Here is a 26618-nt window from a genome sequence, read left to right as displayed (position 1 = left end):
ACTGCATAGCGAGCCCTCAGTGTGGAAATGCGAATCATCGATCCCTTGTTGAAGCGCACCAGAAACACATGGCAAAAAAAACAAACACCTCACCTGCGGTTGCTTCTGATCACACAGTGGCGGGCTGTGCCCGCCGCTTCCAAGAACTGTGTGATCGCGCAACTGCGGGTCAATTTCCTCTGGAGGAAATGGCCTTGCTTCCCCCCACCCGTTATATCTTGCGTGTGTGACCACCTTCATTATTTTGTTTCCAAGGTGTGAAAGTATTTAGCATAGTACTTTACATTCACACTAAAGTAAGAGGGGCATGAATAATCCACACACTGTCCTCTACACTTGCTTTAGCATCAAACTAGAAGGCCAACTGTGGTGGCTCAAGTGGTTAAGATGCTGAATTGCAGGCTGTGGAAGGTCAGTAGTTCAGCAGTTCGAGACCCGGGTTGCCGCATGATGGAGTGAGCTCCCATATCTAGTTCCAGCTCCTGCCAACCTAGCAATTCGAAAGCAAGAAATTGCAAGTAGATAAATAGGTACCACTTCGGTGGGAAAGTAACAGCGTTCCATGCACCTTGGTGTTTAATCATGCCGGCCACATGACCACGGAAACGTCTTCGGACAGCGCTGGCTCTTTGGCTTTGAAACGGAGATGAGCACCACAACCCTAGAGTCGGACTTGACTGGCTTTCGAGCAAGGAAACCTCTACCTTTTAGAGGGCCCTAACTATGTATCAAATTAGAGGGGCTTAACTATATAGTGTCTTGACCTAGATGGCCCAGGCTAGCCTGATCTCATCAGATCTCAGAAGCTTAAGCAGAGTCAGCCCTGGTTAATACCTGCATGAGGAGATCACCAAGGAAGTCCGGGGTTGCTACACAGAGGCAGGCAATGTCAAACCATCTCTGAACATCTCTTTGCCTTGAAAGCCCTAAGGGGTCACCCTAAATCAGTTGTGACTTGATGGCAATGTTTTTAAAAAATGTAGCTCAGATTCATGTAAAAATTCCAAAAGTTTTGTTTTACTAAAGAACAACTTCAGGAGGAGATGATAATGAGGAAGGGCACTTACTCCTTTCCCCAGTGACTGCTTTTCTGCTACAAATTACTTATTCCAACTCCTTCATCCTGACATCAGAATTTCTGATGCACATTTAGCTCCCGGAGGTAGGGATGTTTCCATCAGAACTGTTGCTGGGGAGGGGTACTAATAGCTTCTTAGTGCAGAAGAGGCTACAGGCACACCTACTTCTTACTCAGCTTTGCACGCAACTCAAGAGACTGTTACTCATTTCCGTAGTTCGGTTAATGTGGTTTTGAAACCTTACAAATCATCAGATTTCAGCAGGTTTTTCACAATGTACTCATCTTGTAGAGATAGTATATCTGGTGAGAAATAACATGGATGAGAAAATAGGTCACCTGCTATTCAACAACTCTGAAAGTCTCACAGAAAGAACCCCCGCCCCAATACTTATTGAGACAAAAAGGTATATTCATATCTAGGGATGGATGTTCAGTTTAGAACAGAGGGGGCTTCTCTTAATCCAGTACCAGCAAATAATACAATTGCATGAACTTTGAAAGTTGTGTTATGAGTCAAATGTTGTCCCAATCCAAACAAGGAATATGTCAAACAAGCAATACTAAGAGCCAGCATGGGTTTCTCAAGAATAAGTCATGTCAGACTAATTTATTTATTTATTTATTGTATTCATAAGCCACCCTCCCCGCAAGCGGGCTCAGGGTGGCTCACATTGCCTGGCCAATGTGCCAAGATTCATATACAGTTAAAACATTTTATATTTTTTTTTTGAAAAAGTTGCTACCTTGCTGGATCAAGGGAATGCTGTAGACATAGTTTGTCTTGATTTCAGTAAGGCTTTTTGAAAAGTACTTAGACTTTCTAGTGATTTCAGCTCTCATACTTTATTTCCAGTGAAGAACGAGACAACTTCCTGGCTTGCAGGCCGGCTTATATGTGCAATAAACCCCACACCCAAACACACCCCCACACCCGTGACAGGCTATTTACAGTGGCTGAGAGTTCCATAGGCTCACGGCCGGGAGCCTAGCCCTCCGATTGGTGCGGGCTAGGATCTGCTTGGGCCATTGTCTCTGGGAGCGAAGCTTAGGCGCGTCACATGACCGCGTGGAGACCTAGCCTCGCACTTGGTCGGAGATGGATACATTACACTTTTTAAAAATATATATTTATTGATTTCAGAAAGGTTTTTGATAACACTCCACATAATATGAATGTTGACAAATTGGAAAGATGTGGTTTGGATCCTATTACCGTTAGGTGGATCTGTAACTGGTTGACTGATTACACCCAAAGAGTGCTTGTTAATGGTCCCTCATCTTCTTTGCACCCAAAGAGTGCTTGTGAATGGTTCCTTATCCTCTTAGAGAGGAGTGACAAGTGGGGTGCCTCAAGGATCTGTCCTGGAACCTGTTTTGTTCAACATCTTTATCAATGATTTGTTTGAAGGGATAGAGGGAAGGCTTATTAAATTTGCAGATGATACGAAATTGGGAGGGGTAGCAAATATGGTAGAAGACAGGATACAGGAGTATTTGAAGCCACTGTGGAGGTGGGGCTGCACCTGACAGACAACTGCCTGTTAGGTGTAGAAGGTGGAGGGAGTGTGTTGGAAGTCATCAGAGAGGCTGGACCTCACAGGTGGTTTTTGGCCACACCTGATTTCATCAACTGTCATTAGCTGTCTGCACTCCCCTGTAATTGTTGGTTTTTCTTACCTCAGAACACTGAGCTCTGCAGCTGACCAGTCAGAGAGCGGGGGGTGCAGAGAGGCAGCTGCCTCGCAGCCCCATAGGAGTCAATGGGGGAGCACATTTTACCCCTTTTGACACACTTAGGGGTCGAATTTCTGAAAAACCCTTCTTAGCGAGCACCTACACCACGGTAGGAGCACTCTCCCCGAATCTGGTGTCTCTAGGTCCAGCGGTTTGGCCTGGGCATTGATTTTCGGTTCCTCCGTGGAACAGGCTTCCTCGGGAGGTGATGGGTTTTCCTTCTTTGGAGGTTTTCAAACAGAGGTGAGATGGCCATCTGACAGCAATGCTGATTCTGTGAACTTAGGCAGATCATGAGAGGGGGGGCAGGAAGTGTTGTATCAGTGCTTAGTTCTTGTGGCCCTTTCTTACACACCCAGGGAAATGCTGATTGCCATTTTGGGGTCAGGAAGCAACTTTTCTCCAGGCTAGTTTGGCTGGAGATCCTGGAGGGTTTTTGTCATCTTCTGGATGTGGAACAGCGGACACTGGGGGTGTGGGGGGAAGTATTTGTGAATTCCTTACATTGTGCAGGGGGTTGGACTAGATGACCCTGGAAGTCCCTTTCAACTCTACGATTGTACGATTCTATGAGGATGGAGGGAAAGGATTTGTAACTTTTTTTTTGGAAGATCAATAAAAGAGGAGAAAGAAAGATGATTTTAAAAGTGAATTATTGAAGGGCACACACACACCCCACTTTGGACAATTGCACTTACAAATCTAATTACCTGTTTCTGCTCACAAATAGCATGACGTGAGAAATGTACACTTTCTTCAGTCTTCCATGTAGTATGATTGTAAATACTAATTACAGACAACTTGACATGAGCTAGGAAATCAGTTTGGGGGGATCTATTGATTTTGTTTATTGATTAGAAACCAAAAGCCAGTGGGGAGGGAGGATTCAGACTGGTGCTGCAGCTCTGAATGCCCTGCATGGCTTTCTTGATCTCAGTTGTCTCCTGCTCAATGAATGAAAAAGCCCTTAGAAACAGAGAGAGGGAATTGCATTATGGAAAATGATCAGAGGGAAAAAAAACTTCCCTGATCCAAATTGCTATCATTTAAAAAAACCAAAAAACTGTGGGAGATCTATCCACATATCTCTTGGATCACGTCTCATTTTTGTGGCAGAATTATAAGCAAGACGGGCAATTCTGTAAAGCAGCCTGAATTGTCTTAGGCAGGGCTCTTTTTGTAGAAAAAGCCCAGCAGGAACTCATTAGCATAATAGGCCACACCCAACAGCAGAAACGTATTAGCATATTAGGCCACACCCCTGACAGCACAGCTCATTAGCATATTAGGCCGCACCAAGTTTGGTCATCCAGCCACACCCACCTTTTGCTTGTTATTCTGTTTACCTTGTTTGTTGTCAAAACCCAGGGCTTTTTTGTAGCAGGAACTCCGTTGCATGTTAGGCCACACACCCCTAATTAGCCAATCCTAATGAGTTTCTGCTGTTGGGTGTGGCCTATTATGCTAATGAGTTCCTGCTGGGCATGGCCAACTTGGGAGCCAGCCGGAACTCCGTTCCTGTGCGTTCCTGCCCAAAAATAGCCCTGGTCTTAGGCCTCTCTGTTTGGTTCCTCACCCATAAGGCTTTGCAGACTTAGCTACTGTCATCTCTCAAGACTCTCTTTAAGCCTGACAATACACTGTGCTCTAAAAGAACTGTTTACATTTCTGAGTTCCAGCCTAGAAGCCAAAGCATTTGGATATGAGGACCTGTGGCTCCAAGCGCGTGACTTGACCGGGTGTATACAATGACTCTGGTCAGAGTCTTCTGGTCATAAAAAAGAGGTCGGGGTTTCATCAGGACCATCCAATTTCTTGATTGACAGCTAATCTGGATTCTAAAGGTATTTAACACCAGTGTTTGAGATGCTAAAGGACCTCTTCCAACACCATGGTTAGGTCTTGCCAGTATGGCCAGAATGCATTCCTAAATAGATAATCATTCCTAAATGAATAATAAGTGCACTATGTGTTTATAAGTATTAGTTTGTCTGTTCCCTTCTGTAAAATGAATGCTGAAATTGCTACTTGCTTGAAAATGTGTGCAGTATGGGTTTCTTTCAATAAATGGTTTTAACTTTGGAACGGGTTTTTTCCCTCTTTCTCTCAAACTATGGGGTTCCTGCCAGTTTCAAACCCCCCCCCCCCAATCAAACCGGGTAGGGATGAGATTCCTAGGAAAAGCTCCCGGACTCTTAAATCCCCCAACAATTTTACCTTAGTGATTAAGGTCATGTATTATATTTTTATCCCACAATTCCTCCAACCGCAGGTATATAGCTCCCCCTCCTACACCCTTACTTTCACAACCCTATGAAGTATGCTACATGTATCGAGGACTACACATTTCACCAATGAGGCAAACAGCAGCTCCCCAGGGCTCTGTCACTGTGTCAGGTTCAGAAAATAGCCCAGAGGGAAGGCCCAAGAACCCTCATCCCATGAACCATGGTGCTGACCCAAGTTGAGCACAGAATTCTGGAACACATCTTTCTGACATGTAACTCAGCTCTTCAGAGACAGTGACTGGCCCAAGGTCACCCAGTAAACATCATCACTGAGCATGGAGTTGAACCTTGATATTCCTACTCCAAGTCCTTGTACCACACTGCCTCTCTTAACATTAGCTACAGAACACACTCAGGAAATGACAGCTATTCCAAATTAATTCAGCTGGGGTGAAAAGTAATGCTCCCTGTTAGCTGTGGTCTTTTGTGAGCAAAAATTCTACTTTGTGAGCTACTGGTGTTAAAGTTGTGAGCGAGCAATTTGGCTACTGCATAAATTAGTTTGCTTTGGAGCCATCCTTCCTGAGCTAAGACAAAAATCTGTGAACTGGAGGCGAAAAAAACTGTGAGCTAGCTCACACTAACTCAGCTTAAAGGGAACACTGGTGAAAAGGTGATGCCTGCCATTATTATATTTGCTTTTAAAAGGATCTTATTTCATTTTGTTTTAGTACAGCCCCTCCTAGTTCAGCTGAAGGCAATACACTTTTTGAAAGTTCTGCAAGCTTTACAGCCACTTTCTACATGGTTTCCTGTTCTGATGTTTATGTAACTGCCTTACATTTGTGACCTAATTTATCTTGCAGCTTTAAGTTATAATGTAAAGATACATAATACAAAGACTATATAATAGCTTAGGCTTGGAAACTGATAAACAGGAGGGGGAGAGAGATTGTGAAAGAAGGGAAGATTAGGTTTGTTGGCATCTAACTCTTCCAAAACAAGAGAGATCAGCCTGGAGACCATGCCCTATGAGGAAAGGCTGAGGGACTTGGGAATGTGTAGACTGGAGGAGGTCCAGGGAGGACATGATTGCTCTCTAAGTATTTGAATGTCTGTCACTTAGAGGAGGACAAGGAGCTGTTCCCGTTGGCAGCAGAGGATAGGAGTTGCAATAATGAGCTTAAATTAAGGGCGGAAAGGTACCGCTGGATAGTAGGCAAACCTTCTTGACAGAAAGAGTTGTGCAACAGTGAAATCAGCTGCCTAGGGAGGTGGTGAGCTCCCCCTCACTGGCAGTCTTTAAGCAGCAGCTGGACACTTATCAGGGATGCTCTAGGCTGATCCTGCCTTGAGCAGGGGGTTGGACTAGAGGGCCTGATTGGTCCCTTCCAACTCTGTGATTCAATGGCCAGGAATCTGTAATTCTGTAGACAGCGTATAGTTGTTTCTGTGTCTTGGTGCACACTGGCCACAGGGTTTGACCAGATCAACAAGCTCTATTGAAGTGAGATACTTCTGCTGAAAGGACTCGGTGATGGATCTAGAGAGACTCCATTCTGAAATATCTTAATGTGATGTAATTCTGAAATATCCTAATGTAATCTTGTTAAGGTATTTTAAGTCTAAAACTGCCCTTCAATTTCTGTTCCTTCTTGTCACCATGAAGAAAAGTGGGAAATCTCCTTGTCCCTCTATTAAGGGAGGGACAGGTTCTATTGCCCAAATGTTAAGAAATGATGTATAGTAGCAAGAGTTCTGCAAACTTTTTCTGACCCTTAAGGGGGGGGGGGAGGAAGGAATGAAGTGCTCCAGTGGGGTTTGAGGAACTCCATGGAGTATCTTCTGGTAACTATTTGTAAGGACTGTTTGCCTGAGAGCTGGACGACATGTCCCGGAGTATAGAAAACATCTCCCCTCACCAGAAGGGTTTGAAGTTATGCTTTGAATGGCTTATGGTCACAGGTTTATCGTTTCCGCTAATAATTATTTGTTGAATGAACCTTTTCTGAAGGGTTGTCTGGAAGAACCCTGGTTCAGCCTTCTGCTATCCTTGTGAAATCTCAGAAGGACATGGTGGAAACTAAAGAAGTAACTCCCAAAACTCGTCTTGTCAGAGTGGTCTGTCAGGTTTCAATATAAATCTTGTCGAGAGCATCCCCAAGTGGCCTGACGTTTTAACATTTGTAGGTCCTACCTTTTGACGTAGGATGTTGTGAAATAAGCAAAGGTGGTTTGCCATTGCCTGACTTTGCATAGCAACCCTGGACTTCCTTGATGGTCTCCCATTCAAGAACTAACCAGTCCTGACCCTGCTTAGCTCCCAAGACCGGACAAGATTGGGCTAGCTTGGGCCATTCAGGGTAGGGCTGCCAAGCTCTGAGCCACAATCTTGTTCTGGCAGCTGTCTCAGATGCCATAGTTCTAGAAAGAGGGTAAAGGATCTAGGGTTGTATTCACCATAGTGAGCTGTAAGAACCCTCTATCATGCAACAGCTGCTGCCTGAAATAAATTGGATAAGATTCCTAGACCACTCTTGAGACTACTGGGACTGGAGCAGGAACTTTAATGGTCATAGTAGAAACTTCATAAGCTTCCTTCAGGGCAAGACACCCCTCTTGTAAAAACTATGCTGCAAAGTGCCCTCACCATCCTCTGACAAAAGCTCAGATGACTGTAAAGCTGTTACTGGAGCATCCACTAGTGGGACCTGTGAAAATCGAGTATAAAATATAAAACATAATTTCTAGTAAAACGTGATTGCTTGCTGGCCATAGGTTTTGCCCAACCTTTTAATTTTTTCTGAAAGAACTGATGGAAGGGGAGATACCCTCTGTTGCACTAGACCTAGGAAAGAATTCTTATTCCCTTGACCAGCTACTGGTCTGAGAATTAGGAGAGCCTAACTGGAGCTGCGGTGGCTCAAGTGGTTAAGACGCTGAACTGCAGGCTGTGGAAGGTCAGTAGTTCAGCAGTTCAAGACCCGGGTGCCGCAAGACGGGGTGAGCTCCTGTCTCTAGTTCCAGCTCCTGCCAACCTCGGAGTTCGAAAGCAAGAAATTGCAAGTAGATAAATAGGTACCACTTCGGTGGGAAGGTAACAGCGTTCCGTGCGCCTTGGTGTTTAGTCATGCCGGCCACATGACCACGGAAACGTCTTCGGACAGCGCTGGCTCTTCGGCTTTGAAACGGAGATGAGCACCGCAACCCTAGAGTTGGATTCGACTGGCTTTCGAGCAAGGGAACCTTTACCTTTACCTGTTCTTTAGAGGAGGCCTCCTGCAGCTCTAATGCTGCCATGGTCATAGAGAGGAGTATTAGTAGTTCTTAGGAATCTTATGGACTGTTCATAAATTTCTATTTTATTATTTATATATTTGATTTATAGCCCGCCCTTCCCTGCATAATAGGGCTCAGGGCAGGTAACACCAAGTCAACACTAAATTAAAACAGTACATTTCATCCTCCTTTTGACTGAAGGAACACCCCCTCTCTGTGTCCCATAGAGAGTGATCTCCCTCTCTCTCTATTGTAAAATTCCTTCCTGGCTGCCTCAGTGGCCAACTAGGTCTCCCTGTAGAAGAAGCTGTGTTGCCCAAATTCCCCTGCTTGTAGGAAGGGGGGGGGGCAGGAGGAGGAGCTGGGGTGGGAGGGATGTGTGTCTTCCATCTCCACCTTGCCAGAATTGGCAATCTCCTCCTGCATGGTTTGTCTAAGCAAGACTAGAATCCAGGGGGAAAACATCGAGGGTCTTGCTCCATGTACCTTACTTACGAGTAGACCTGGAGACCCACTGTTGGCATTGTATACAGCTGCCGCTGCAACTTAGTGCACTGAGTAGTTGCTCAGATGGCTCTCATTAGAAGCTATGTTACCTACATGGATTATGGAATGAGAAGGCACTCAGCAGCCTCCTGGACTCTAAAGAGAGAAGGAAACTGGAAGGTAAGAACAGCCCGGGTTTGCATATGTTACTGGAACACTGAAAATCTGGTATGTCTCTATTAGCCTGTTGTTACTCCTTTTCGAGTGTCGCTGTTTGTGAGGCCTGTGGATATAACAGGAATCTCCCTGCAGCCCCCCCTAATGGGCATGCAGATTGATTGCTGTTGGCTGCAGGTGTTTGAAGTAGCCCTGGTCTCCAGCAACCAGTTGTAACATGCCTTGTTTTTGTCACCCTCAGATTAAGGCAATCATGTTGGGGGTAGCATAGGAAAGCCTGCTATGGGTCATGGTGGCTCCTCTTGTGCCCTTAGGCAATCTCATTGGGGAAGCCTAGGCAAGCCTGAATAGGTCATGCTGGCTCCCCTTGTGCCCTGTCCAGCACCAGTGATGAGGGAAGTTCAGCTCCTTAACAGAAGAAAGCCCTCGCTGTCTCCTTGTCGATGTGCCCTAATATGAGTGGACTCCTAAAATGGCCGCCGCTGTTGAAGATAGCCTCTCTATATAACATTGTTGTTCTTCTCCAAAAAGGGTTAGAATATAGGGAAGAACAGTGAAAAAAATATAGGAAATATATAGTAGTAGTTAAGAGAGAGAAGATATGAGGTTGAATAAGGAATTTAGAGTTTTAAAGATTAGATGAAGGCAAAGCCTGATCTAAGCTGTTCTCCCTGTTGAGGCAGGAAAAGAACGGAAGAGGACAACTCCCACAGGCAAGAGACAGGAAGTTGAAAAATTGCTCCTGCCTCCGATTGGATGGTGGGAATCACCCAGCATAGGCTTACCAAGTGGCGGCGGGGGATCCGCATGTCTTCACAGGATCCCTGCCACGGGGACGGCAACGCACGTTGCACCCGCCGTCGCCAGGATGTGACGCTACGTGTCGCTCTGGCAACGGGACTCCAAACAGCCCCGTTGCCAGAGCAACGCATTGCGTCACATCCTGGCGACGGCGGTGCAACGCGTATCGCCGTCCCCGCGGCAGGGATCCTGTGAAGACATGCGGATCCCCCGCCGCCACTTGGTAAGCCTAACCCAGCAAGATGTCCACCACCTCAGAGGGAGAACATTCTATTCACAGACAGCTCTTGGGCAGCAGGTGATACAGTTTAGGGCCCTGTACAGAGTCTTATTTCCTCTTCTTCTTACATTTTGTGAGACAATCTCCTAATTTTGGAACATAGGGCTGCTACAGTTTGTCTTGCAAGGCTTCTGTGCTTTCAAAGCTGCATGATGGCCAGAAATTCAACAAACATTTCCAGTGTGAAAATGCTATGATAGGGAAAGTTTCAGTGGTTAAATTTCTGCTTGAAATGCAGCTGTCAAAACTACAGAAGCTCTGCCAGAAGTAAGGCAGCAGTCTGCTAGAGGCCTGTGTTTAAAGATGGAAAGTTGAACCTCCACTAGATGAAAGAACAGCTCTCTGTTTTAATACACGTTTTAAAATAAAACTAGTAATTGTATTAGAAATATGAAAACACAAAGAAATATGTCAAACCACAATACCATAGCGTTTAACTTCAACCTACACTATCAGCCATCATATCTGAAAACATTTACAGGCAAAGTTCAGTCACAGTGTCTAGACTCTGAAGTGATTATTCAACTTAAAATACCAGTAAAAGGGGAGGTCCCCATCTCTACAAGCTGTATCTCTGAGTACAGCTTGTAGGGATGGGGACCTCCCCTTTTACTGGTATTTTAAGTTGAATAATCACTTCAGAGTCTAGGCACTGTTCTCTATTTCTAATTGGTAATTGAGCTAGTGTCTTTTTTAAAAATTAAACTCTCATGAGAACTATTGTTTTCCATTTTCAGTTTTTTTAGGCTGTGTGGGAATGGGAGGATGAAACCCCTCCTCCCCTCACCCTCCCTTTGGCATTTCAGAATAGCGTTTCCACAGGGAACTCAGTTGGAGTCCTTCTGCAAGTCTCTCTGGCAATTTTGTGTTACATGGAACAGCATGCCCAGGCCACACTCACAACAGCCCTCTTCACGAGTAATACTGAATGTACATACATCCTGTTTGTAGGAAACGGACCAACCTAGGTTCATGTTACAAATGAAACTGGGGATCAGTATGTGGATAAATGTGGCGTTTAAATCACATGTACATTGTACATGTATTGAATGTAACTGAGAACTATTAAAAGTACATATTAAAAACTGAGTGAACTCTGTACACAGACAACAACCATGTACTTGGTAACTATCAGTTATAGTTCTTTCCTCCTCTCCCCCCTTTCAAACAGGCCGTACCAATATTTCCAGGTATTGTTAATTATGAAGTCGACATGAGCTGTAATTGAATCAATGAACAAAAAAAAAATGAGGTTGGTTTATAGTGTTCTTACCACAAAACCTGCTTCAATAGGCACTAAAACATGTTTTTGCAATTGATGCCAATTTTAATGAGATATCTCTTTAAAATATGAGAAAAGGGTTTAATGGTTGCAGCAGAATTATGGAATTCCTTTCCTTCCCTCTATCATTTACCTTCTGCCAGCAGGTGAAGTCTTATCTTTGTCATTTTTCATTCCTGCACTGATCCTCCTTCCTGGGTATGTGTTTTTAACTGTGTATGTGTTTAACTTTGTTTAACCCTAAGCAAGGTAGGAATGCTGCACATAAATGTTTTAAATAAATAATAAATGGCTTAGCCTGCATATGTTTTCTTGGCACAGGAAACTACAGGCCCTGATTCAACATGCCATACTGGAGACATCTCCTTTAAAAGCAAAATGTTTCCCCATTATGTAGTTCATCATGTATATACTGAAGATACAATGTTATTTACATTTCTCAAATTTCTCAAATAATATTAATAAAACAACTGTGTAATCCTATGCAGAGTTACTCCAGGCTAAACCCATTGACTTCAGTTGGCTTGGACTAGAGTAATTCTGCACAGGATTACACTCAATCTCCCAATATGCAGGCATCTATAAAAGAAAGCTCTTTTGCCTTATGTTTTTTTAAAAATAGTGATGTACTATATACTGTTTGAACCGGGTCATTTGTTCAGCACTGAGAACCACCAGTCAGGTTATTCAGAGCATGTGTAGATGGTAATCTCATTTGGTGGAAATGCACACTAAATAGACACTGCTGTTCCAAATTCTACCTAATAGAATAGATACCATGCTTTAGGAGGGTTTTTTGAAGTTGCTGTGTGAGTTGAACATATTAAAATCATATTTTATTAAATAATTTACTATATGCATATAACTCATCTATGACTTACAAATGACCTAGGTTACAAATGACCTAGATACCTTCAGTCAATACTTTTTGATCTGACTAGTCTGCACAAGGTTATTTTAGAAAACCTTACTGCAGTGACTGGTTTGAACATATCATAAGGTGGCAAGAATTGATGTAATTTTCAGTGGTTTTAATTAACATCTCACAATGGTGTTCTGTAAATGCCAGCTCTCACAAAAAAACCCTCACCACACACAACTGTAAGGACCAAGGTTCCCTCTAAGCTGTGGGGTCTTGTGAGCAAAAATTCTACCTTGTGAGCTACTGGCATTAAAGTTGTGAGCGAGCGATTTGGCTGCTGCATAAATTAATTTGCTCTGGAGCCCTCCTTCCTGAGCAGAGACAAAAATGTGTGAGCCAGAGGCTAAAAGACTGCGAGCTAGCTCACACTAACTCAGCTTAGAGGGAACACTGGTAAGGACTGTGTCTTATGAAAATTATGTGAAATTTTGGTCAAAAGAATTAATTCTGTTAGCAAGAGTACTAGTAAGAAAGTGGACTGTATCTAAATGCTTAAATACATTCTTGAGAAACAAACCAATGAAGTCAGGCCGATGACATTTTTTGAGGTAACTGTTATTCCAAGAAACAAATTGCTAAAACAGAATTTACCCTTTTTACTCCATGTATCTAAAACATTTAACAGTATTTACAAAATTACATTTGAAACTCAAACTTTAAAAAAGCAAAAAAAAAAAAAAAAAAGCCAGGACTTAAATTTAGTTAGCACCTTCTGGATCGCTGACCTTATTTTTGCCAAAAGTGAAAAACCTTTGCCTCCTCATACACTTATAACAAAGGTCTACTATGTTTCGGAGAGATTTGTGACGGAACACACCACCCTGGCTTCTAATCATTTATTCAATGATGGCTTTAGCTAAATATTGGTGATACAAATGCTACAATTCTTATGCAAGCCCTTTAAAATAAATGGAGATTTTGTATACTAATGTACAAGGAATTGACAATTTGTACAGCATCCTTAAGCGAACTGAGACATTTGGTTAGTAGGGAAGAGCATTTAAATTGATGCAGGTGGTGTGATTCACAATTTACAGTCGTCCAGAAGCAGACTAAAGAAGATCTGTGCTCAAAAACACTCTCTCACACACACGCAAAATAATTATTCAGGTAAATAATTCTTACCACAGAAGTTCCAAAACTGTAAGCAATGCTTCTGGAACAGTTTTATTCTGTAGTTAGCTGTGTTTCAAAAAAACAAAACAAAACCCCATGCTAATAACCATTTAGATATTTCATTAAATTAACAAACAGGCACCTAACTTAGAGTGGCAAATGTTTAAATCTATAAAAATAGGTTTAGAGTTAAGGCTCATATTCCAATTTTCTATTCCAAGTATCTAGTGATCTTGATGCAGAAAAGCTAAGCACCCAAGCTGCAACAAGGGGCTAGCTTACTAGAAGTTATGGTGATTCATAGTTCAAACAACAAGATCTTCTAACATGCTTCAGGTCAGGCATCTTAACTAGTTAGTTTTGAAAATCTTGGCTGATATTCTGTGGCTGCTGAAATAACTTTAACAGCTATTACAGAAAATTATTATTGAAACTGACAATTATAATAAGGTCAACAAAAAAGCAAGTTGAATTTTCTTCATTTTTCAGCCAAAAGCCAGATGGTTACTATACCAATACATCACATCTGCCATTGTTCTGCTTTGCAGATATTTTCCCTTAAGGATTTGTGTAGAAGAAATCATCTTGGTATATCCGCTGCCTGCAACGGGTCATCCATCACCTTCTGTGAAATGTTTAACAGAACTAGAGAGCAATCTTCAATGCTACACTCCAAAACTAAATATTTGTTCGGTTCTTGCAAGTTCAAAAGCTTTTCTCCCCATCTCCAGCTTTGTCTTTTTATTCCTTTGAAACAGAAGGCACAATTCTGGAGCGAGATAATACAGTAAAGTGATTGTCTTATATAGTCTACAAAAGTTCTCAATCCAACAGATTAAGATCTCTGTCCTACAATCAAGCAACATCTTCTAGATAATCTGCTACACCACTTAACTGAGAAATGGTAAAGTCTTGTGTGAAGTCTTCAAGCTAGGAGATAAACAAAGGAAAGTGTTATCAATTATATGATTTCAGAATCTTTTATAGCTAAATTGTTCTTTATAATCCCACCACCTTTTAAAAAGTCTTATCAACAAGATCTTAGTTGTCTCTGAATACTTTAGCTACTCTAAATTTCCAGCAAAATAAAAAAACAGAACACAGAAGTAGGGACGGGCATGGACCAGATCACAGACCAAATTTTTCCATGAACCACCCAGGTTTCTTGGGGGTTCATTTGGTCCATGGGAACAGTCCATGAAAGTGGACTCAGAAGGCATTTAAATGTCTTCTGAGTCCACTTCTGCATTGTGCTGCCGCCACTGTGCAATGCAAGGGAGCTCCAAAGGCATTTAAATGCCTTTGGAGCTCCCTTGTGTTGCGCTGCGGCAGCAGCATGATGCGGAAATGGCATTTCCAAATGCATTTAAATGCATTCTGAGATGGAACAATGTGGAAGTGGACTCAGAAGGCACTTCCTCACATCACGCTGCTGCAACAGCAGCCACAATGCAGCTTGCAAAAGCCATTTAAAGGGATGTGTTGCCTTTAAATGGCTTTTGCAAGCCAGCCCCCCATCACAGACCTCACAAACCATGAACCGGTTTGCAAAATGGAAGTCTGTGAAAGTTCATGGTTTGTGAAACCCAGGAACCACGAAGCTCCATTTTTTCGGTCCATGTGTATCCCTGGTTGGAAGTATCCTACTAGAGCCCAGAGAAAATTCCTCCAGCCTAAGGAGTCTTCCTCCGACTTAAACAGCTCTTCCATTGGAAGAAGAATCAAGCTGAAGAAAGGCTCCAAACTTTGCTTAGTGGAGTGGTAGGATACAGGCCAATGTACTAAAACATTATTTTAACCATCATATCAGAGTCAAATTACTCAACAGACAGATAGTTGAGGACATCTATTAAAACCCCCATGCAATCAAGCAGCTTATTCATTAAATTTCAAAGGGGGTTAAAAAAACAAGGAAAATTAGAAGAAAGTTGATCTTAAACTTTATTAAGAGCATATGACAGACCAAGACCCTATTCACATTTTGTTTCATTGAAGCAAATCTCAACCACAAGAGTCTCTGGTGCTTGTACTCTGGACATGCACACCTCTTTACCACATGACAAAAGCATAGCAGAGTGTGCTTGGTGACATTCACTGGTTTGGAAAATCCTTTCCTTCACACACAAACTTTCAATTAGTGAATGTACTTGAGCACCAGGGAGTTCACACATTACGTCTTCTCCCCAGTTAGGTTGGTATTTGGTTGGTATTTCCCCCAGAAATAAACAACCAAACTGAAACAGAGATAATATATCCATAAAGAAAACTACATGCCTATTTGCAACATGGGAGCTACTATTCACATCTAAGAAATTATGAAACAGCTTTAATCACTTTTGCTTCTTCTAAGATTTTATTGTTCTTGATAAGAATCTGTTAGTTCCTGAAAATGGGGCAAGCACAAAGTTTATTATATTTAGTAGTAATTCATTTTGTAGAAAGAATTACAGATGGATGGGATAATAATTAAATTGTTTTGATCAATATAGTTTCTCACAATAATTATGCTTGCAAGATGCACATAAGAGAATAAAAACAACTACAATTGTATAACCAAATGGATATATTATTCTGTATATAGATACAATGGCACATCCACCCCTGCATAAAGTAAATTCATACTTTATCACTAGTATTGAACTCATCTAATTCCACAGAAATATCTTCTATTTCTTCACCAATACTGGCTTCGCTTTTCTCTGAACGTTGACTGGCACTAAGGGGAAAAGTTAAAATAATGGAAACAATCAAGTGTTATGTGCTACCATATTCAAATTATTTGTTGACTGAACCAATTAAAAAGATCCACATAAAACAGAGTTAACAAACTAGCACCCTAAATCCTAGGCATCTTTCTTTGAAGCACTACTAATTATGAAGTATACTTCCATAGTACATTTACTGAGAATTGCTGATTTAAGCAACTGTAATTGCTGATTTCAAAGTAAGCCAGGTAATAAAAAGCTGTATCAAAATGCTGCCTAGAACTGCAATAGTAAATTCTACATTGACAGGTGTTACTGACTTGTGTATATAATGACTATCTGAAGCACAAACAGAATATCAAGAAATTAATAAAAGAACAGGTAAATCTTTCAAGAGTTCTTTAAAAAGGTATATTTCTTTAAGATGTAACTATATGAAACAAGAGCACTTCAGACATAGTAGAAGTTATCCTAGCTTTATGTAAAGCTGATGAATTGCTTGCCTGGAAATCCAGCATTCCAGGAATTCATGTTTTCTTCTCTCTTACCTGTTGAAGTCATCAGCATATTCCTCTTCATCCCCTGTTAGTAAACAGATAATCATTTTATTACAATACTGACATTTTACACACACACACACACACACACACACACACACACACACACACCAGATAAAGAGTATATCATGGCTAGTATCCGCTAAACAAAACAGGTTGTTGGGTATTTTCTAAAGAAAAACTGCAAACTCATGCGTAAGGCTAGTGGTTAAACCAACCTAAGCTCACATGTTTTTGTGAAGAAAGGTGATACAGAAGTGTTTAATACAAATTAAGTAACAGAGGTGCTTTCAGTGTGATGCAAACTGTTGCATCAAATGTTGAGGCACTTGATAGCACTTGAGGGACATGTTTCAACTATGCACTGAATTAAGAACTTTTACCCAAATAATTACAGAACACTTGGGAGTCATATGTCAATCCAAAACAAAAAGCTCAACATGCTGTCCTTCTGAAAAGCTACTTGCCTAGTTCAAGTGATCCAAATTTAGAATTCACCATCTTTATGTCTTTCAAAATTGAGTTTGCACCTGTAAATCAGAAATAAACAAGATAAAAAGTATGCTTCTTGCACAGCCTGCTGGACATTTAACTAGATGCAAGAACAAACCAGTTATGCATCCTAAATTATACTATTATGCTATCTAATGTTATATTTTGAGCAGTCACACTGTTGCTTTGTATAGTACTGGAATACATAGTTACTTTACTGAACAAAATTAATAGTCACAACTGAAAGTGGCATTTAAAATATTCAAATAGAAAGCTAGGCTTCTACTTTAATGAATGGACTTCTTAAAATTCAATTTGTAATCCATTTTTAATCTATTATATGGGGAAAGGCAGAATAGAAATGTAATAAAATTAGTCTTTGTGAAAGTTTCTGAAACTAAAGAAGCCATATTTATTTCTATCCCACTTTATAGACCAGTCAGGACCTTAAGATAATTAAGGCGAATCCCACAAAGTACAGTATTAAAAGGACAATTACAAACAATAAAAACTAAACCAGTTACTGCAGGCCCCATAATCCTTAAAATTCATTTGAGTTCAATTTAACAAACTGCTTCAAGTAGCCATCCCCCACTGTCAGCCATCCCCACAGGCACTCTGAGAGCCTGACGTCAGCCAGAATCATAAGACTCCCTTGTCCCTTTTTACTCTTAACAGGTTACCTCGCATTTCTTCCAAAAGAGGAACTCAAAGTCCACTACTCTTACTACACAGTTAGCATGCTGGACATCTACATCATGAAAATTTGATATTGTAGCACAAGTTTTATAATATTTAACTCACGACAGCACAATTTCTTATTCTTGTATTCCTCTCCAAATTCAAAGAGGATTTAAACATTATACTTACTGTCAGGCTCCTTTAATGGAGATGCTCCAATCAAAGAATTAAGACCACTGTTTATGGGCGGTGTACCAGAAAGAGATGCAATATTTCCTTCTTTGCTAGAGTCATTTTTCCTTTTGGTAAAACAAAAGAGCAGTGAGGCAATAATGTTCTAACCATTTATCTTTCACTTATAAGAGTATCTCACAGAACAGCAAGCAGGCTATACAGTCTGTACACCAAGCCAACAAAAGAAGTGCTAGTAACATCCAGTGAATAATAAATGATAGCTCCTACTACCAGCTATGCTGGTTGAAACTCTGCATAGGATTCTTACCTCTCCCATGATTTCTGCCTGCCTTCAGTTACAGGCAGTTCCTTGGCATCTTCCACAGTATCACTATTCACGTCAGAGGATTTTTATAAATCCAGTAAGTGAGAGAAACAACCAAAAGGAAAAGATTCAGATACAAATATGAAACTGTATCTTAACCAATCTATAACTTTGAAATCACTTTTTTTCAGCTGAACAGGCAAATCTAAGGGAAGAAGGTCTAGAAAATGTATCGAAATTGTAGAAAATGCTCTCAAGCAACAGCCATGTGGGTTGCTTTCAGTCTTTCCGTTTGCTTAAAGCTGAATATTACACACACACACACACACACACACACACAGAGTACCCTCTTGTGTCCCTGGGAATATGGGATTGCACATGTGCACTGGAGTTTTCACTCCTCACAGTAGTTTCCCTATGAGGAAAGGTTAAAGCGCTTGGGGCTCTTTAGCGTGGAGAAACGACGGCTGAGGGCTGAGAAACGACATGATCGAGGTTTATAAGATTATGCATGGGACAGAGCAGGTAGAGAAAGAAGTACTTTTCCCCCTTTCTTCACAGTACAAGAACTCATGGGCACTAAATGAAATTCCTGAGCAGTCGGGTTAGAACACATAAAAGGAAGTACTTCTTCACCTAAAGAGTGATTAACACATGAAATTCACTGCCACAGGAGGTGGTGGCAGCTACAAGCATGGATGGCTTCAAGAGGGAATTAGATAAGCATATGGAACAGAAGTCCACCAGTGGCTATTAGCCACAAGGTATAGATAGGAACTCTCAGGCTGGGGCAAGGGATGCTCTGTATTCTTGGTGCTTGGGGGGGGGGGGGCAACAGTGTCCTGGCCCCACTGCTGGACCTCCTGATGGCACCTGGTGTTTTTGGCCACTGTGTGACAGAGTGTTGGACTGGATGGGCCTTTGGCCTGATCCAACATTGCCTTCTCTTATGTTCTTATGTTCCTAAGTTTCTCATTTTGAGCAGGAATCAGCTTCTGAAGCACAGAAGGCTACATTTAGAAAAAGAGGGCATATGAACTGCTGCATGCATGGAGCTTACTAGCTAGCGTAGTGGCATTTGGTACTGGCAACCTGTGCAGACACTTTAAAGCCATTAAGACATCCATTATGATCAAATTCATCTTCACATATAGACACAGGAACAATTCTGAATCAGAAGATTTCTTGTAAGTAGAAAACTATTTCTTAATTTTGGTTTTCACTGGTCTATCCAAGTGAAGGAATGCATTAATGGGGAATTGCAGGAATTCCTTAGTAATCCAGCAATCCATTAATCTGTCCTTTCTATGCAATACATAAGACCCCAATACTAATCTTATGTATACCAACTTATGTATATGTAATGGTATACTCCAGTTTAGAAATCCTGACAAATCCATTGCCTAAAGGAAACACTTAAACAGACATACATTTCACTTACCAGCCATATGTTTGCTCGGGTTTTGGTATGGGATCATCAAAGAAGGGATCGTCTTCTGCATCATCTTCCTCTTCTGCTAGGCTATTCTTTTCTTTGGTATCTAGGTCTCTGTTTGGTTGAGAAACTAATTTTGCTTCATTAGGTAAGAAGTGAATAATGCCTTTACTCTTTGTTTCTCCAGATGAGATGGTTGTATCGCTTTGACTGTTTTCAGTAACCTTAAAGAAAACACAGATCCTTCTAAGCAAGTCATAGAGTGTTTCTGTTAAGCAGGTCCCTTGAGCTGTAATCCATTTAAAGGTATGGAACCAGAATGAGCAATCACAATGTATTTCCTAACAGTTTGTTAAAATTCCAGAATCTTGTAAAGAAAGCAAACCATTTTTAAAAAATAGCTTCTCATTTATATTTCTAAGCTCAAGTTTATGCTTGCCCCCAAATCCATTTTACATTGTAAACATGAACAGGTTTAATTGGAAGATTCTGTTTATGAATCATTGTTCCATTACATAAGTACCTGAGCTGATGTACAAATGTATTTTTAAAAAAACCACTACAAATAGAAGATCAATTAAAACTATTCAATTAACAGTAAAGTTAATAGAATACAATAATCAGTACAATGGCTGAGTGGTATATATACCGTATTTAGGAGTTTCAGCTAGATTTTGAGAACTGTTAGTACAACTTCTGTATAAATGAGTTTGGATTATTTTAAAACAATTTTGAACACTAGACGTATGCTATGTAAATGCCCTAATCAAGAATGCACAGAAGTTCCTGGGGTGTGTTTGTCAATTTCCACAATGCCACCTCCCTACTGAGAGAGGTGGCATTCTGATCCCTGCCCTTGAGAAATTTCTCTATTGCATTCCTGGAGCTTGCATTTCCAAGCCCCTAGATTCACACAGAACTTTTCCTGTGGGTGGGGGTCAGAAAGCTGCAACTGGGAATCCTAACCCCTCTCCTCACAGTTATGTGGGCTGAGGTGGAGCCAGGTACCATTAGGGGGGCAGCCTCCTGAGCTCCAGTCAAGATCATTACAGCTTATGCTACAGTCTGAGTTGTGCACTCCTGCTCAACAGATTCAGATGCTTAAAACTGCAGAGTATAAATGATGGGTAAAATTACTATTAGTTATTCTTCTGTTTTTCATATAGACAGTTCTTCCTTAGGATCCATTGTTCCACTTACTACATGTAAAAGAATCTCATTAGAGACAGGAAATATGTCTTTAAAAGCACATTTGTTTGAATCACTAATGTGGAAAGCAACACCCTTTTCAAGTACAGCAGTTTAAAGGTGGAAAAAACTGTAATGTTCAGAATTACTCTGCTGTTCTTCTAGTTCTTTTTCTCTTTCAATAAAAATTGTTTTACTGCGATCTTCTTCCTCACAGTCCACCCTAATAAAGCAACAGGCAGAAAAGGAAGAATGTTTCTAAACTGAAGCAAATACAGCTTTTTGTTAAAGTACTGCAGACTAAACTTACCCCATATAGCACAAACTCCCAAACCAAACATAACAGCAGATCCATGTATGTGAATCCAAACAGTTGTAGTCATAGTAAGCTGTTTACTTCCCTGCAATCCCTCTCTAAACAGCTTTTTTTCAAAACAAGCTCATTTCAACACCAGAGCCCAGATGAAAGAAAGCAGGCCAGCGTGGGGGGGACGGGGACTATGAGGAAATAAACTGTATGCAGAGGATTGTGGCATTAATGGGTTAAACATCCAGATCTGTGGCTCGTATGACTAGATTGGCCCTAAGAAATCTTATACAGAACATACAGGCTTATAGAAAATGTCTCAGTGAAAAGAGCTCCTTTTATGGAACAGCCATACGTCCTCACTGTATGTGCTTACCAGCCAAACAGCACAGACAAAATAACAACCTCAGGCAAGCTTCACAGGGTAGCAGCAATGCACTGGATGCTGGACATTTCTGAAGAAGATGGGCCCAAATGAGCTTTATAGTTCAAAAACATCACAATTAATTGTGTTCAGCAGACTACAGAGAACCTCTGTAAATGCTTTCCAAAGACAATGTACTGTGTTCCAAACAATTTTCTTCCAAGAAGCAGCCTACCATATTTTACCACAGAGTTTCAATTTAAATGCAACCATGAAGAACAGCCCCATAAAAATATATACTAACAGACCAGCCTTCTGGATACAAAAACAAATAATGGCTACTAGAGTAGAATCCAAAGTAATTAATCCTAGTTTTCTCACCAGACAGATGAAAAAATATTTTTGGCCTATGTTTCACAATCTGATATATAAAAGATGAGGCCATCAAGTTAGGACTGCCTCAAGCCCATGCCCTGATTCACCTGGAGTGATGCTGAAACAGCATAGTAGTGGTGTGGCATAAGCCCTTACCTCTACCAATCCAATTGTGCAGAGGCTCAGTGTGCACCATTTCTCCCCCATGTAAAGGGTTCACACAAATGCTTACTATATGGCAGAAAGTGGGAGCATGCCCCACTCCCTTCACCACCTATTTCGGTGCTACTCCAACTGCATTATGAATTAGGCTGTCACTCTTCGTATGTTACCCTTCTAACAAGAGAACACAATTATCTGCATATAAGACCCACTCTGCTTAGTTGGGAATCCTGTGCAGGCTCCTTTCCAATTTGGGAAACCTGTGCAGGCACAGAATATGAATAGAAATGGTAGCACTTGCCAGAACAGTGCGGGGAGGGGGGGACAGCCAAATATCTACTGTAAAAAAATCCAAATGCATGCACAGTTCAAGTTTGCAATCTCTTCAGAAACAGAATTGCCTCTCACTATCAGTTGTAATTGTTCCTTGCTAGTGTACTAGGCTTGTTACCCCATTAAAGAAATCTTACTTAACTAATAATTTATGCTACACATATTTCAATGGTCAAATGACAAGAAGAGTAGGAATAAATGAACAATTCTCACAATGGAGGCAAGAAAGCAGTGGCATCCCACAAGGATCAGTATTTTAATTTGTTCATAAATGATCTGGAACTAGGTGTGAGTGGAATAGTATTCAAATTTGCAGATGACACAAAATTACTCAGGATGTGAAAACCAAGGATGATTGTGAACCACTCCAAGAGGATCTCCACAGATTGGGTGAGTGGGCAACGATGTGGCAGATGAAGTTCACTGTTCATATGTGTAAGGTGATGCACATGGGGGGGGGGGAATCCCAACTTCAAGTATAGGCAAATAGGGTCTGCACTTGTTGAGACTGAGAGGAGAAAAGGTCTTAGGGTCGTAGTACATAGCTCATTGAAAGGGAACGCTCTTTTGAAAGGCTTCGCTGCCGCCGCCACCAGAGAAAGGGCCATTGGTAATTACCGTGAAGGGTCCTTCTCCTCTGAGATAAGGAGGACATCTTGATGAAAGTTTTGGTTCCTGCCTCCCTAAGGATAGGGTGGGAAACACCCATCAAGATGTCCTCCTCTCAGAGGGAGAAGGGGAGGGGGTGGGGGGAAGGCTTGGCCGTCTGGCGGCTGTAAGCCGCAAATCCCTCGCCGCCACCACCACCACCACCGCCCAGGGGGGAAGGAGAAAGTTTGGCGAGCGGAGCTCCGGCCTCGCTGCCACTGCTGGGGGGGCTGAGGGGGGGGGGCGAAAGCTTGAAGCCTCGCTGCCGCTGCCAGGGGAAGAGAGAGGGAGAAAGTTCAGCGGGCCGACAAGGCCTTGCCGCTGCCACTTGAAAGGGGAAGGTTGCAGGCTTGCCGAGCTGGTTTTGTGGGCCCGGCAGCTCAGATCCGCACGGGCCTCGCCGTCGGGGCCAGGCAGGGGCGGGGAAGTAAGTAAGCAAGTAAAGGGAGGGAGGGGAGGAAGGAGAAAGGTTGCCGGGCTGGCCTCATCGTCACCACTGGGGGTAGAGGGAGGGAGAAGGATGGGCTCACCTGATGGGTGGGTTCTCTCTCCTGCCTTCAGACCGCCTCCCACTCAGCAGAGCCCCACTTAGGCCGCATCTCCGTCTCTTTAAATCGCCTTTCTTGTGTTCCTCCCCTCCCTCCCTCCGATGCCCGGTTGAATGGTTCCGTCTACCTGTCCCCCTCCCCCACGGCGCTGTGAATTCAGCCTGGCCAAGAGCAGGATAAACCAAGTGAGGAAAGGAATGGGGGGGATGGGGAAGGATGAAAAGCTGGAAGAGACAGGCGGCCGAAGACTTTGTGCGGCCCGCCCCTGGACGGCGAAAACTCTGGCCTGATTGCTCGTGGGACAAGCAACGTCCCGCCCCCCTGGCTGCTTCTCTTTGGGCACGCCGCCTTCGGAGTTAGGTGGGGAGCTGGGTTAGTCTGTGTAGTCTCCCCGATTGATTGACAAAGGAAGTTTGGGAGACACCAAAAATAAAGAGAGAGAGAGAAGTGCTGGGAGGAAAAGGAAAGAGCACGTGCTGGAGCTCTACGATTGGTGGATTCTCGGTTCGCAGGGGTGGAGGAAGATGCGGATTGGCTGGGACGGATGTCTTAGAGTTAAGGACCGCCCTTTCAGAACGCGGGTCCAGGCAGAGGCTGAACTGCTGTCATATCTGCTTAGTTTTTGCAGCTTCTCTGTTACTCCAGTGATTTCTCACCGTCACCACTGGGGGTAGAGGGAGGGAGAAGGATGGCCTCACCTGATGCCGCTTCTGCAGGCCGGGAGCTGTAGGAAATACTCCCCCCCACGAGTATCGCGGGTCCCGCCTCTTGTGACTTTCTAATTTTATCCAGTCCTTAATCCAACCTAGTGATGCTGCTTGATAGTATAACTTCCAATTCGGGACACCAAAACCTCCTCTTTCTTTTTTATTTTGTAACAGCTTCCATTTTATTCTGGCTTTTTTCGCATTCCAGATAAATTGTCTTGTTATCTTATCCAGTTCTAGAAAGATCTTTGTTTTCTTTAAGACTGGAATATTCTGAGCTAAAAATAGGAACTTTGGGAGTATTTTCATTTTTATTGTGGCTATTCTTCCCATGAATATGAGTATTTTATAATCTGCATAAATTCACAGAATCAGCACGTCTGTCAGATGGCCATCTAGCCTCTGCTTAAAAACCTCCAAAGAAGGAGAGCTCACCATCTCTTGAGGAAGCCTGTTCCATTGAGGAACCACTCTGTCAGGAAGTTCTTTCTAAGATTTAGCTGAAAACTCTTAATTTCAATCCACTGGTACTGGTCCAACCTTCTGGATGGAACTACGCTCCATCTTCTATATGACAAACCTTCAAACTCTTGAAGATGGCTATCATATCACCTCTCCATCATCTCCTCTCCAGACTAAACACACCCAGCTCCTTCAGCCTCTCCTCATAGGGCTTTGGTCTCCAGAACCCTCAAAATCTTCGTTGCCCTCCTATGGAAGTGTTCCAGCCGGTCAACATCATTCTTAAACTGTGGTGCCCAAACTTAACACAATATTCCAAATGCAGTCGAACAAGAGCAGAGTAAAGTGACACCATAACTCTGTATGATCTGGACACTATACTTCTGTTGATGCAGCCAAGAATCTCATTTGCCTTTTTAGTTACTGCATCACACTGCTGACTCATATTCAATGTATGGTCTATTAAGACTCCTAGACAATTTTCACATGTACTGCCAAGACAATTTCCCCCATCCTATTAATATGCACTTGATTTTTCCTACTTAAAAGCAGAACTTTACACTTATTTCTGTTGAAATTCAAAATTCAAAAGCCCAGTTTTCCAGTCCAGTATGTTAGCCAGTTTTCCAGAGGCAATAAGCCTCTGAATACCAGTGCCAGGGGGCAACATGAGGCAGGCTTTGGCCTCTGCCCTGTTGTTGGACTGCCAGAGGAACTAGTTGGCCAGTGTGAAATGGCGTGGTGAACTAGAGAGACCACTGGTCTGATCTAGCAGGGCTGTTCTTATGTTTTTATGTACATGAGTCAAACAATGGTTCTGAAGAAAAAAATGTCTTCTGTTTTTAGATGATACAACAATGTATGATGCAGCTGACATCTCAGAAGAAACATCTCCTCCTCTCTACCTGCAGTTTTTCTAAGTACTTGTATTAAAAATCATATTTTTAAGAAAACTGCTGCCCAGTACAGGGGACACCTTTCTTTCTTAGCAAACAAGCTCTCTAATCCTTGTCAAATTTTCTTCCAAGAAATCATGGGGGATGAATTTTACAAATACCTGCCAGCCCTCACACCATCTCATATAATGACTTTTTCCAGAAAACCGAAATTTAAAAGTGGCCAGAAAGTCATAACAGATTGAGACTGGTATTAGTATATTTGATTTTGCTCAAGAATATCCAAAGATTTATAATTTACATTATTTGATTATGTGCAAGGCAGATTACAATTAGACATAATAGTCAACATTTACCCGCATTCCATGTTTCTATTACTTGTTCACTTATCAAGACTAGAAGCATTAAAAGTGTTTAAAAAGTGTTTTGTTTGACAATCTCTGCCCCATAGGCTTACAATATTAAAAATAAAGAACAGGAGACCAATGACCAGAGATTCTTAATCTTACCATCTTCCAAAGAAAGGCACTTAAAGCCCCAGCCACTAAAGTCAGATTTTCATGAATGGCCTTTTTCACAACCATATGGGTTTAACTTGAACTGTCATATCAGCAGCAATTATCAACAGGAACAAAATTTAACCAACTCAAAACTAGCCGGTCCTATCAATTAAAATACAAGTGATCCTGGTTTTTAAGTAGCAAATAAATTATAGGAGGCTACAAATGGTGCAGACTCCAAGAGGAGATAGTCTAACATCATTAGCCTACTCATCAGCCAGATTGTACTTTCAAATATTAGGACAGCAAACCACCACCACCCCACACAAAACCCTATTACCAATTACAAGAGGGTTTATTATTAAAGAGATCA

At 42.0% G+C, this 26618-nt stretch overlaps 2 protein-coding genes across 4 annotated transcripts in view; both read right to left on the bottom strand.

The window, feature by feature from the left end:
• Positions 1–8343, bottom strand: part of CCR6 (chemokine (C-C motif) receptor 6) — a 30355-nt gene extending 22012 nt beyond the window's left edge. Inside the window, exon 1 of the mRNA XM_015422162.1 lies at positions 8302–8343. Within this exon, the coding sequence (XP_015277648.1) occupies positions 8302–8343 (42 nt within the window). The remainder of the gene's footprint in view (positions 1–8301) is intronic.
• A 4617-nt stretch (positions 8344–12960) lies between these two features.
• Positions 12961–26618, bottom strand: part of FGFR1OP (FGFR1 oncogene partner) — a 33887-nt gene continuing 20229 nt past the window's right edge. For 2 of the 3 annotated variants that reach the window (XM_015422169.1, XM_015422170.1), the window contains 7 exons: positions 19762–19979; positions 18324–18386; positions 18011–18120; positions 17116–17178; positions 16640–16673; positions 16009–16102; positions 12961–14316 (listed from right to left, as the gene is read on the bottom strand). In XM_015422169.1, the coding sequence (XP_015277655.1) occupies positions 14242–14316; positions 16009–16102; positions 16640–16673; positions 17116–17178; positions 18011–18120; positions 18324–18386; positions 19762–19979 (657 nt within the window). In that variant the 3' untranslated portion in view covers positions 12961–14241. The remainder of the gene's footprint in view (positions 14317–16008; positions 16103–16639; positions 16674–17115; positions 17179–18010; positions 18121–18323; positions 18387–19761; positions 19980–26618) is intronic. The other variant, XM_015422171.1, reaches the window with a different exon arrangement.

This window comes from Gekko japonicus, unplaced genomic scaffold, assembly GCF_001447785.1.
Source record: "Gekko japonicus isolate JY-2015 unplaced genomic scaffold, Gekko_japonicus_V1.1 scaffold347, whole genome shotgun sequence".
Lineage (NCBI taxonomy): Eukaryota > Metazoa > Chordata > Lepidosauria > Squamata > Gekkonidae > Gekko > Gekko japonicus.
This window is presented reverse-complemented; position numbering and strand designations above follow the sequence as displayed.